The sequence below is a fragment of the Mycetomoellerius zeteki genome, unplaced genomic scaffold (genome assembly GCF_001594055.1).
Source record: "Mycetomoellerius zeteki isolate Tzet28-1 unplaced genomic scaffold, Tzet1.0 scaffold153, whole genome shotgun sequence".
NCBI classification, from domain to species: domain Eukaryota; kingdom Metazoa; phylum Arthropoda; class Insecta; order Hymenoptera; family Formicidae; genus Mycetomoellerius; species Mycetomoellerius zeteki.
In genome coordinates this window covers 360,879-374,521 of record NW_017256479.1, presented here as the reverse complement: position 1 = coordinate 374,521, position 13,643 = coordinate 360,879, and the positions used below count along the sequence as shown (strand labels likewise).

The window sequence follows — 13,643 nt, the reverse complement described above, 5'->3', positions numbered from 1 at the left end:
GGGAAAAGAAGAGAGGTCGCGGGCGTGGTGGAGGCGAGAATACCGATCCCGACGAAGCCGAGTGTTGTTTTGCTCTATGGGCTCGTGCGCGGCCTTCTCTGAGAGCCTCAAGGACGGCGAAACGCATCACCGCGGCCGGTTGCCCCGGCCCGAATGCCGCCGAGGGGGAAGAATCCGACAAGGCCGACCGGCAACGTATTCTATTTCTCCTTCGTTCGGATTTTTTTTTTCGATCGTGCCGTGTGGACGAAAATAATTGCGTTGGACGTGGCGATACGCGTTCATGCTCTCCCAATGCATGAAAGTTTAGTCAAATATGAAAAGTTACTAATTAAAGAGAAGACGGTTATTATAACAGATTAAATATTGTGCGATACGAATTGCGCAATATTTAAAAAATCGAAAAGATCCGATTTTTCAAACAATTAAAGAAACTACTCGCGCATGTCTTTTTGCGAGTCTTAAAGTTAGTTGAAAAACTTAATCATTTCAGTTTTCCAAAATAACATCGCGCACATTGTAAATTATTTAAAATTCTCATAATGTATTTTCAATAATATTCTTTACAAACTTTTAAACTAAACTCTTCCAAATTAGGATGATTTCTAATGTCCATATTCATAGTCAGACGTTATATGTAAGGAAGCCTTAAATATAAAAAAACCTGACTATGAATACGAGCATAAATAAGCACACAAAGTTAAAGGGGATATTTCTTGGCTTATTTTAGGATGAAAAGATCCTATGAACGTATGTCTTAAACTACTTCGTACAATATGATTATCTTGTAATATGATTACCCATATTTTATACACAACGCCCCTGATGAATATAAAAATATTTCATCGGTATTAAACAAATGTATAACGGACCAAATTTGAATATATCTCTAAGCGTTTTTCAGATTTGAGAAAATTTTCATTTTTTTTTCAATAATAAATTAGAAACAAGACCGTCATATAAATAAGTTCACTAACAAGTAAACCTACGGAAGTGTCACCATCAAGAATCACTCACCGATTTTAATGAAGCTTTGCATATTTGTAGAACTATGAAAAATATTTGACACGTATTTTTTTTTTTGGCAAAGGTTCGCTCTGAAGGGTGAAAACTACCCTTTAAAAATGGGTAGATTTAATATATTAGGTGAAATAAATTAAAAATTTTAAAAAGTAAAGTAGATTAGGGAGTTTTTGGGGTCGCTGAAACTAAATCTTATGTCAAAAGTATGAAATTCAAAATGGCCGATCCAATATGGCTTATTTCACCTAATATATTAAATCTACCTCTTACCTTTAAGGGATAGTTTTCATCCTTCAGAGCGAACTTTTGCCGATAAAAAAAATGTGTCAAATATTTTTCACAGTTCTATAAATATGCAAAGTTTCATTAAAATCGGTAAGTGACATTTCCGTAGGTTTACTTTCAGGCCCGATTTCACACAGTATATGATTCTATTTAAAGATTAAAGGTAACCAAGAAATTCATTCATGAATTTCATTGATGAATCTGTTGGTAACCTTTAATCTTTAGATAGGTAACCACATATTGTGAAAACGGGCCTAAATAAAAGAAGCGAATTTGACTTACTGTCAAATAAACCAGATGTTGGACTAATATCTATATATGAATTTAAATAAATTGATTTCAGATATATCAATTTCGACACTCTATATTTTGAAAATGAAATAATTTAGAACATACGTTCACACATATAGGACCTTTTTCTTCCTAAAGTAAGTCAAGAAATATTATCTTCAATTATTTGTACTTAGAAAATAGGAATCACCTTTTATATACTTTCTTATATCGTTTTAATAACTCCGTATTTGAGAGGCGATCAAGAATGAAAGAGCGCGTATTTCGGAGAAATTCTTGTGAGAGAATTGAACCATCCGTATAGTAATGGACATTCGGATATAATTGCGTCGGCAAATGAATGCGTTAATAATTTTGTGCGCGAACCTCTGCGTCTGTTGATTATATGCTGCACATTAAATTTGTTCGTCGCGTCGCATCGTATCGTGCGTTAATCACGCGCGTGTTCCTTACACTCGCTCGCTTATTAAACTCTTATCGGTATTTGTCGTCGTCGAACGGATGCTATTTCGGTACAGCATCCCCGTCGTTTTTATTACTCGTACGCGGCGCGAATTCCCGGCGCGTCCAGACGCCCTCGATCATTGCATTGCTCGATCTTTTTTCTTCTTATCGCTTTTTTTCTTTCATCTTTTTCTCTTATAGATTTCATATTGTCCCCTTTTTTGTTCTTTTGTTTTCCGTTCGCGTGCGATTTGTTTCGCGCGCTACAGAGATGGTCGATACATGAGTTCGATGCTTTCTTTTTTTTAAAATTTATATCACGCTTCTCTTCGGTGGAGAATTTTGTACTTAGTTAATCGATGCGTCAATATCTTTTATATTTCATATATTGATTTTTCTTAAATAATTGAGTACAGTTTATTTTATGTCTCTTGCAAAGGATGCAGTGCGCGTCTACATATCTAACATTTTTTTCAGAGCGGTTATTATTTTGTTATCACATAAATAGCAATTTTTTACATTAATGAATTGCTTTTTTAGATATTAGTGCTTAGAATGTCTCCTCATTCTTAAATGGAAAAATATTACATTTGTAAGTCATATATATAACTTTTATCTTTTTTTCTGAAGAAAGTATAAGCAAAAACAGTTATTAAAAATGAAATATGTAGTTTTTTAATATTGCTATTTTTTGTTATTATTATTACATACAAAATATTCATGATCATTTTTCTAAAAAAAGAAAAAATTCAGAAAAGAGAACATAGAAAAGCCTGCTGTACATTATTGCTGAATGAATATTATTAAAAATGTGATATTAAACTAAAATTAAATAAAAAAAGAAGGAATGATGTGAATAAGGCAAAGAAAATAATTTAATATAATTTACAAAATTATGCGACCATGTTTTCTTACGGCGTTTTAACACATTTCAGGAGTCACAGTAATATCAAAGATAAAAAGTAAAGTTGTAAAAGTAAAAAGATAAAAAGTTGAGTCAAACATAAAGTTGCATTTCTTTATAACTAAAATTTTACAGAAGGGGTTGAACTTTCCAAATTCTCCCCTTACCTAGGATATGCCCATATGCGTCTGCCAACTTTATATACGCTGTGAAAAAAATAAACCAGAATGTACGTATGTGTAGAAGAGATTATTTGATTGTTGTGTCAAGTGTTTTATTTTTAACATCTTGTACTTTGCACGCCTCACCTTGCTTCTATTTTTTCCATCCGCACTGAAATAAAGTACAACGCGACCGTGAGCGCGTCGATTTGACCCACAAAGATGCAACGAGTGATGCATCACACGTGAATGCGAGGCAGGTGTGATTCAAACATCGCAGCTCAGATAAAAGGCTAAATATATATCGTCAGCATTTTCTCGTTGTCAAATGAAGTAAATAAATGAACGGCGGCACTTCTAGGCAAATCGCTTTAGGATCGTATTTTAACCCTGAACGTGTAATAAAATTACAGCTGGTAATCATCTTACGAACGTAATGCTTTACTCAGATCCTTGCTCAGATCTTTATTCCCTCCTCTATTAGCAAAGCTGATAAAAGCGGCTTAAAGCACATGGGGAGCTTAAAGCTAACCGGACATCCGGATTCACGAATCCGTAACGAATTTGGGTGAAAGACACATCCGGATTTATGACTCCCGCAGAAATTCGGGATGTATTTCGCGTGAAATTCGAATGTTTCAATTGGTATCTATACAATTTTCTCTGAAATCTTGCAAAGAACTCATTTTTGAAAGATGTTTGAAAAATTACTGACATAATTGAAATTTTATGAAAAAGATATTAAAGTTATTAAAGTTTAATGTGCCTTGTGATTTAAATATCTCCATTATAATTTCGTTAATATTGAAATGTACGAAATTTCTGAGATTAATGCCGTCGTAAGTTAAATTCTTGATATTTTTATTACCGAATTATTAGAAATTTTTTTAGGTTAAATATTTTTTAATACAATTTTTTAAAGCGTTATCAGTAAAAGATACAGGTTTTAGTTTAGAAACGCACTTTCAGTGCTAATGCGTCACTTTATCTTTAGCGTTCATTAAACGCGAAATAAGCATAGAATTTGCTGATAACGCTGAAAACGCGCTCCTGGAATGCAACCACAATTTTTGTGTAAACAAATGAAAAAATGAAATTGTGGAACTTCATTTTCGATTCTGTCATTTTTAATATTGCTAAAATATTTACACAAATTAAAATAATAAAATCTTATTGTTAGATGCTTTAGAGTGTGTCCTTTGTTATCGGAAGAAAGATCATCTAATATATTTTACATTTATGTTACTCGCACGATACGTAAATGCTTGTTAAAATGCAAGACCGATCGCATTAAAAATCTGACACAAAATTTCGTAGACGTGGTTTAAGAAATTATCATTTTTATAATAGTTGCGTATTTCATTGTATTATCATTGTTATTTTCTTCTTTCAGACCTTGGACTTCGATAGGGATGGTCTCACGAAGCTGAAGAAGGCTATCAAGGCTATCCACAACTCAGGAAACGGTGAGTCGAGTATCGTAAATTTTCATTATACGTGCGCCTTGATTTTACGATTACGAGAATCAGTCAGTTATCTCTTAAAAGACAAAATTGACTTTCGTCACAGAACATAAAACGAATTGTCGTTGATAACAAGTAAAAATAAAATAAGTAAAATTATATCTCATGTGACATATATGTATCATACATTTGAGTTTTATTGTTAAATTTTAAGGACAAATTCTTTGATTTCGATTTGATTTGATTCTTTTTTTATTTAATAAAGATTCTCTATCATTTTTTCTTCTATTTATTTTATAGAAATTTTATCTTCGGCGCCCCGTTTAAATATTCCTATAAAAATTCTTTGAGTGTATTATTCTTCGATGATTCTGATATATATAGCAACCTGAGGTTGTAAAAAAACTCTACCGTATATACATATAGATTGTTGACCATTTATTTTATCACCTTGGAACGCTAGACTCATACGTATAGAATAGCATTACTAATACTGATAATGGTGGTCGAATGTTATGTTAAACATATCAGCAACAGCTGCTACAACCTGCGATAAAAATAAATAGTTGACATGTAAATTTTTCTATCTCTTTTTATGCATATAATATACTAACAATAAAAATATTAAACCAATTTGATCGAAAGAAACACGATTTCAGCATAAAATTAGAACCTGAATGAAAGAATCTTCTCGTGTCTCTTCTAGATAGTTAGGTATAGTAAAAGTGCATTCACACATTCCAATACATTAGAGGACTAATTTTTTTTATATTTCTTACTATTTTTTTTAAGTTTTAACATTTGATAAAATTGGACTTGTATTCTAATTCATGAAAGTTAAACAATGGATCAATGGAAAAAAAAGAAAGAAGGATAGAGAGACAGAGAACATTGGGTTTATGAAATATGGGATTATGGGAGTGCATACACGACGTTTCAAGACAAACGGGGCGTTTACTTGTCGCATACGTTTTTCCGGACCATCCTACAGGGAACGTAATGCTACGTGCTCTAATCTTACGGGTGTCGGTCCGGATTTTTATTGCACTTGAATGGCGCAAGACGCGTCGGGTTCAACATCCTAAAGGTCTATAGACTCGGACTGAGAAACCCTGAGCTGTGCGCTGACTTTTACGGGTCGAGCTCGCCGCCGGCTTTCCGCCACTTCTCTATCGAGCAGACAGATCGATTTCTCCGGCGCCCCTTTGTTTCCTCGACCAGGCCATCCTGTGAGAGTCTGCTTGGGGGCTCATATACCGAATGTCTCGCGTGGAGTCTGCGATCGGCATCTTTACGACCTTTGTGTATATCATTCGCGCCCGCAGTCTATGAACAAGCGGGCGATCAATAATGTGTCGTTGTCAACGTCGATATATTGTATAACGCTCGCGAAGAAACATAAAAACGCAGTTATTAGACTGCTTGATTTATTCATTTGCACGATACGTGCCGGACATACAAAATATCATCACAGTACTTTAGAATATTTATATTTCCTGATAAAACTTACAAACAAGTTTGTAACATCGACGTTTTCATCATGTAGGTGTTAAAAATCGCGTTGTTTCTGTCACGCAAACTTGTAACATATTTCTGCTTGTTGGAGCAAATAAATACTGGAGCGCGTCAATCCATTTTAAACTCGCGTGCGCGTACATGGTCGGTGTCGAAGTTACGTGACTTTATCGAATTTAATACGTTACCATTTATTCGCATTTATAGCATTCGTTTTTTGCGCATTAGTTTTTTACGCATGTGTTCAATATATGTACTTATTTATAAATTTTGTAGTTATGAAAGGGTTACCGTAGGTTGTATAATCTCGCGTCATCCTCAGTACAAGAATAGCAATAAGCTGCACGCACATTGCACACACGTTTTAAATAATGTATTTATCGTAACTGATGTAACATTACATCGCCTGAGATATATGTGGAAATAATGTTTTGCTGAAATATCTAAGAATTTAGGAAGACACGCGCTTGGAAATAATTTTATTCATCAAAAATTATGTAAGAAATTCAAGCATAATTAACAATACTGCAAAAAGTTTTGACATTCTAGCTTGAGCGTTCTACATAATTATTTTGATAATCCCAAAAAATTATTTTCTAGCTAAATTTTTAGATACTTCGACAAAATCGCTTTCTCAGAAAGTATTTCTAATAACAAGACAAAAAATATTCTTGACGTACTTAATCTTATCGCAACCTTATACGGGATAAAAATAAAATAATATTAAAATTAGATCAATATTTCTTACTCTTCCCCATCAAATTAAATAAGATTGATTTATTGTCTTGAAATAGGAGTAACACATACAAATTTAAGTTTATATGTTCTTACGTTTAGAATAAATCTGCATCTAATATCATAATATAACGTATGTTGCTTGCTGGTGCCATAGTATTTGGCGTAAAACCGATATGCTTGATACTTTATTCTAAATTTACACGGAAAAAAAATGTTTCTAGCCACAGCTAATTCTGATTAGCTGAAATTGCATTACCTACAATAGCTATGAAATTTGCTAATACATACAAAGGATTTGCTGCTGTAGCTAATATAAGGACGTGACAGCAAAATATGCATGTCTGTTACAATCAATTTATTTAGCAACATAAAGTTAGTTGTCATAGTTCTTGGATATGTCCGTGTAAAAGAAAATTGTCTCTACCACAGCTAAATATGGTTTGCTGAAACTGTACTTGCTATTAAATTGTTTGCTACATAGAAAACGTTTGCTGCAATGATCAATACATCGACATAATAGCAAAATGCTTGTCTGTTATAATGATAATATTTAGGTTTCACAGCTAATGAAAATTAGACCTCGCAGACACGACGTTAAGTGTCCATATAATACTACTGAATTTAGCTGCCATACCTAATTTTTAGCTGTGGCAGCTAATCTTTTTTTTCCGTGTAAGATATTTTCATTTAAGAATAATATTCTTCTTTCAACAATAAATATGATTGTCTCTATATCGAACCTATTTTATGATAGATCAAAGAGTAATAGCATTGGATTCAGAAATCTTTTCTATGAGCGCATCCTTTCCATGTACTTAATTATTCTTTTTTTTCTTACATTAGGCCTTTGGCCTGTGTTACATCTCTCTCATATGCTTGGTGGTGCTCACGCTGATTATTCAATTGCCACAAGCATATGGAACCGACAATTTTTTAATGCCAGTTTCGAACGGAGTTTTTGAGAGGTATTTCTATGATTAAGGATACTCTCGGGAGGTTGCCGGTCTTTTTCGAGATAATACGAGCATAAATATTTTGATTCCTACACGGAGAGAATTTTGTTTTAAAATTTACCCCAAAAATATGATAGAGAAGAAGTTGTGGTACAATATAATATTTTAAAGATTTTTACTATGCACTTCAGTAAAATTAATCAAACTTATTTTATACTTTATTGTAGTTTTATTAATGAATGAGAGAGATTTACATTAAAATTCTTGAAAATAATTATTGTCCCATGACTATCATATTTTCAGGGTAAACTCTAAGAAAAAATTCTCTCCGTGTACCAGAATCGAACCTGGGACCTCTGGCATGATAGAACGCTGTCTGCCATGCCGCACTCTCGCTCGTAATTATGAATTAAAGATCATAAATGTACTCATATTTCAATCTCAACAGCACGCAATTTACAAACGCAATTTACGTACGCAATTTAAAAACAAAGTCATATTTAATTTTTCGCATATCAAAAATTAGTGTTAATTAAATATGAAAATATAATTCGTATCGACAGAAAATGGCGAGATATTGCTGACTTGGGTGTTTCTAAAATAGGAATGAAACGGCAGCGCGTGTCGGACTGCGTTCTCGCGTTAGCCGCGAGACTAATGAGAGATTAAAGCGGCGTTTCCTTTCCACTACGGGTCGATAACGCTCGCATTATTCCGCGAAAGTTGCGTGTTCAGGCCGCTCCTTCGCTTTCCACGGCAAAACGTCTTCCGTTATATCTGGTTTCTGTTCTCCAGCGAATTCTCGAGCATGAATCCCTCTCTTCAAAATCGTTTTAAAAAGTCTTACTGCGAATTTACGTTATATTTCTACGGATCATCTTGTAGAAACTTGTCCATATCCGGATTACAGTAAAGTGTTCATTTGAGACCGCCCGTTCGCAAATATTATCTCAGCACGAGGCAAGCCTGAGCAAACATTCCGGAGATGTTGTTCTTTCTGAATTGGACTTTGAGTTACGGATCTTTCGTGACGCAATGAACAGGTAGTCGCGAAATTGCTTCCTTAGGTCGTGAAACGCCATTGAAGACCTTGCAACCACGTGGTAGAATACTGCTGTAATTGTCGGGAGTCGCGAACGACCTGTAATTATATCGCGTAATGGAAAGACGCCTCGTGGGAGCCTAGGATTATAAACCTGTCTTTTGATGAGAAAGCTTTTATTTCTGTCATACTCTCTAAATGAGCCGTGGCGACACACGCATGTAATATTTTATCAAAATATTCTAAATAATGTCTGTTTACTTGATTTTATTGCTTGCTATTTAAAAAGATTTATTTATCAATCAAGATTAACATCTATATATTTTACATGATGTAATATTATTACATGTATGATATCGTTAATTGAGAATACGCATACGAATTGTTTTAATTCAAGTATTTAATCCGTAATTCTTATAGTGTGTGTTTGCTGACGTTTTTGTAAAACCTCCCGTAACGAAGTAATGATTTTCCAGGAAAGATAAAAAGCAAAAGATATAAAATGTAAAATTTATTTACCAAGACTTATCATAAATTTCTTCAAATGTCATTGTCGACATAGAAGCCTTTAAATGTATAATTTGTTTTCCATTCAGAAGTTCGAGGAATAATATCCAATTTTAATTTACAAGAAGCTTCATAAAATCTAATGACTAATTTAATCTGAAATATTAAATAGTAGCATTAAACAGTTTGTTAAAATAAAATTTCATTATCTCTTCAAGTTTATAGACAATTTGTCTCTTACTTTACTAATTTTGCTCGTTTATCTTTGTGCTCGACGTAACCCTTTCTTTACCGCAACCTCTTCATCGCCTACGTCACGAAGATTCTCGTCTTCTTCGTCGTTATGCTTCATTAGCTTGTAATCACAGGAAATCTGCTCTACGCTAATTGTCACCTTATCTGCCTCGTATATATATATCACATTGCTTATCTTTATTAAGACTATTATTATAATTTTTTTTAAAAATAAATTACAAAATATCGCTTGCAATCAACGTGAAAGAAAATGAACTAATTGCAATAATGAATAACTGATGAATTCTTTTTATCCTGTATACATGATTTAGTATAATTATATTTTTTTAAATGAGTACGTGATTAGGTACTACGTATCTTTAATTATAGTGTAATATAATTTTTTAAGTTGTAGTCAATTAATGTAATTATTTTAATACTTCTTTTTATTAAAGGTACTAAATTTTAGATATTTCTCTATTTACACGAACGTCAATAATATTGACAAAAAATGTAATTCAAGTCTAGAAATTAAATAACAATGTCAGCGAAAATAAAAGGTATTCAGCGAAGGAAATAAATTGCTTAGCGGTATTTTCGCAGGATTAACGAAACATCGTAAACGTCACTCGCACCACTTTTCAGAAATAATCGCAGAACAACGAATCGCTGTCACACGCGATCGGAACGCAATGCATTAAATACCTGTGTTTGTTCATCCGCGGTGCGTTGTATTTTTTTTTTACGAGTCCAGGCGACTCTGGGGCCATTTTTCACCCGTCGATCGACCCCTGGAAATCGCGACTCCATCTGTATCGGACCGGTCAGCATTATTTCCGTGTCGGGCCACAATGGACCACTTTTCTCCCAGTATCGTTCCGGCATGTCCGATTTCGCCTCTCGCTCGCGGTTTTTTCCTGTCTATTATCCATCCTTTCTCTCTGTTTCTTTCTCCCGTCTCCGACCACTGCCGGCCGTTACCTGACGATAGACAGGATGTACCGCTCCGAGTACCCCGGGCGCGAATCGCATTCCGTGACGCGTGTTGTCCCTTGGAGACAATGGGCCCGCGGGAGCACTCATGCGCCCCGATATTCACGAAAACTTTCGAGCGGAAGTGCTTCGTCGACACAACAGACGACGGCAACATTGATATTTAATCGTTCTAGAAACGGATTCTTTTTTGGAAAAAATTTAGCAATGAAATACATACATATATATATTTAAATATATGTATATATACGAAAAGTTTTGCTAAAATATTAAAAAATTTATTTAGATTAGGAAACGTCAGGTGGTATCGGATGTTTTAGGTTTTTTCGAGATTTCATTTTCTTAGATGGCAAAATTAAGTGTAATATACACTTATTCTTATAGTAAAATGTCTTTTTAATCGTATTTTTCTAAAAATGAAAGTAATCAAGATTTCTACATGTTTTTTAAATATCATTTTGTTTTCTTGTTTTTGTAAATTAAAAGGTGAAATCGAGCAAAAATATTCTTAAAAACACGTTTTTTGGTAGATTCCACTATTATTTGTGCATGGTTTTAATGTTATCTCCTACCCTATTTCAATAGCTTTTAATCTATCACCAATATTTTTCAATACTTTTCGTAATAGATATCGCTCACTCACCTCCCTTATTGTCATTTCCTTAATTCTTGTTTTCTAAACAACTACTATTATATGAATCTCTTCCTCCTATTTGCCTAGTATTTTTTTCGTATTCATCAGAAACCAAATCTCATTAACTATATTTATACGGGCTCCAATACCTCCTGCATGACGTATAACAAAAAAATAACGTATGAAACAATCAGCTTTAAAACAAGAAAAACTTTAAACCTACAATTTAAAGAACAATAAATGCTATTTATTATTGATGAATTAAAAATGAAATTCGACTTACATTTAATAACTAGAAGTTAACTCCGTGCCGGTATAAACAACTGCACAATGAAATGTATAATAACTCACAAACAACGCTACTTTTATTCTCAATATGGAAAGGTTTCAATTCTCATGTGAAGGTGGATTTGCCAGTGGCTTGACAAATTGAAATGCTACCATACGTATTTAAAATTTTTAACAATCCGATATCTGCCGCTGTCCATGTCACTCGATTTTCCTCTACAAATCTGAAAATAATTTTGTTGTACCATTAAAATACAATTATTCAGGACGCTCAAGCATAACGCTGTAAAAAATTTGGATATTCTAGCAACAAGTTGCAACGTTTGAATGTTTTACATAATTATTTTGGTGGTACAATAAAATTATTTTTATATCTGTATCTAATTAAATGTTTAGATACTTCAGCAGAAATGTATTCTTTCCATATATATATATAAATTTATATTTAAAAAACTATCGATCAGACTGTGTAATTATAGAAGTATATTATAACTATTTTTTTCGATGAAAAATTATTCTTATTAGTAAATGTATGTAGAACTTGCAACGCATATTTCATGGATGCTTGCTCTTCTCCCAGAGCTGATGCGCGCTTGTGAAAAGATTCAATTCCAGATATATCCGTGATAATACCGCGCTCGTGCGATGTCGCGCGATTGAAATATTCAGTGGCAATGCATTAGCGTTTCCGGAGCCATGAAAAAGCTACGGCGCCGCTAGGCCGCGGGATCCCGCGCGGTTTCCGAAGGCTTCCGCGTAATTTCCCAGCGACGAGCGAAGACGACGACGCGAAGAGCAATGGGGCGCGAGACCGATAAATTTCACGGAGAGACAAGAATGGAGAAAACGTTAACGGGCGCGCATGGATGTCAGAGGTCCGCGCGATGTTAGGTATCCCCTTCTGATAAACTCACTCTCTCGACTATTATAAGATACTTCTCTCGTGTGTTCTGTAGAGAAGAGACATACGAAAGGCGAACATAGTCGATGTGAGAGGAAGAAATGTCGGAATGCGCAATCAGAAGTTTGATTTATAGAATCGTAATACACTATCGTGATACATTGCCGCGTTTGGCACGAACAAGGGCTTTTGAGGGGATCCTAAAGTCCTGTGTTTTACCGATTATTTTTCCTTTATATATAGATTAAAAAATCCTTTTTCACAATTAAAGTATAAACGATAATGTAGTCCAAATCGGTCGACTTCATGCCAAAAACGAAAAAAAGTTAGAAAATTACAGTTTTTTATCGGCTTCTGGCGTTGACTCGTACAATATTTACTTTATATATAAAAGTTGTGTACTTTGAACGTGTAAAACAATTTTGATTTGAATTATAGACATTACATGAACAAACAAGGTTGAGTTCTTAAAATTATTGGATACCTAATATGAAAGATTAGTTAGAAAATTTGTACATATGTTTGCGATATTGATCCATGAATAGTGTGTAATGATAGTGTCAATGACACGTACGGTAAATGTGGGTGACTTGGGACAAGTGCAGGTGACTTGGGACAGCATGTATTTTTGTTAAATTCAATCATGGAATCCATCCATGAGTCTCCAAAGGAAGTTAAATTAAGTTTAAATTTTAAACTTCCTTTAGAGACTCATGGATGGATTCCATGATTGAATTTAACAAAAATACGTGCTGTCCCACATTTACGGTAAATTGTGTATAGGTTCTACTGAATCGATAAAATAGAGATGAGTTATTATTCTAAATTCATTCTACCCCTTAAGGTATGTTTTTTTATTTCTGTACTAGATTACACTAGAATTCTCTTTCCCGTTTCCACCAAATATCAAATATATATCTATCTCACTTTAAGTTCAAAAAGTGTACACTACTTCAGACACAGAAAGCAGACCTTTAGTTTCCCTTTGTTACGTAGACTCCACATTTTACTCGCCAGTTTAATGACGAGACCGGAATCTATCGGTGTCCGCGTAACTTATACGTTTCACACTGGATTTTAAAACAGGTGCGATATAGTGGCGTTCCGTGGCGTTTTCGATGAAAGGGACCCTTTTTACCATGTAATGTAATTGAAAGTTTCATCCACCGGAAGCGAACGAATTCTCGCTAGCTCATCCACTCTACTGGATGGACCATGATTATACTTGTAGCATCGCAGCCGCGGGTGAATTGAACATCACTTCGCG

General features: G+C 34.1%; 1 protein-coding gene across 1 annotated transcript in view; it reads left to right on the top strand.

Moving 5' to 3' along the window:
- Nucleotides 1–13,643, top strand: part of Asap (ArfGAP domain of ASAP) — a 58,534-nt gene that overhangs the window by 24,635 nt on the left and 20,256 nt on the right. Inside the window, 1 exon segment of the mRNA XM_018444709.1 lies at nt 4,502–4,574. Within this exon segment, the coding sequence (XP_018300211.1) occupies nt 4,502–4,574 (73 nt within the window).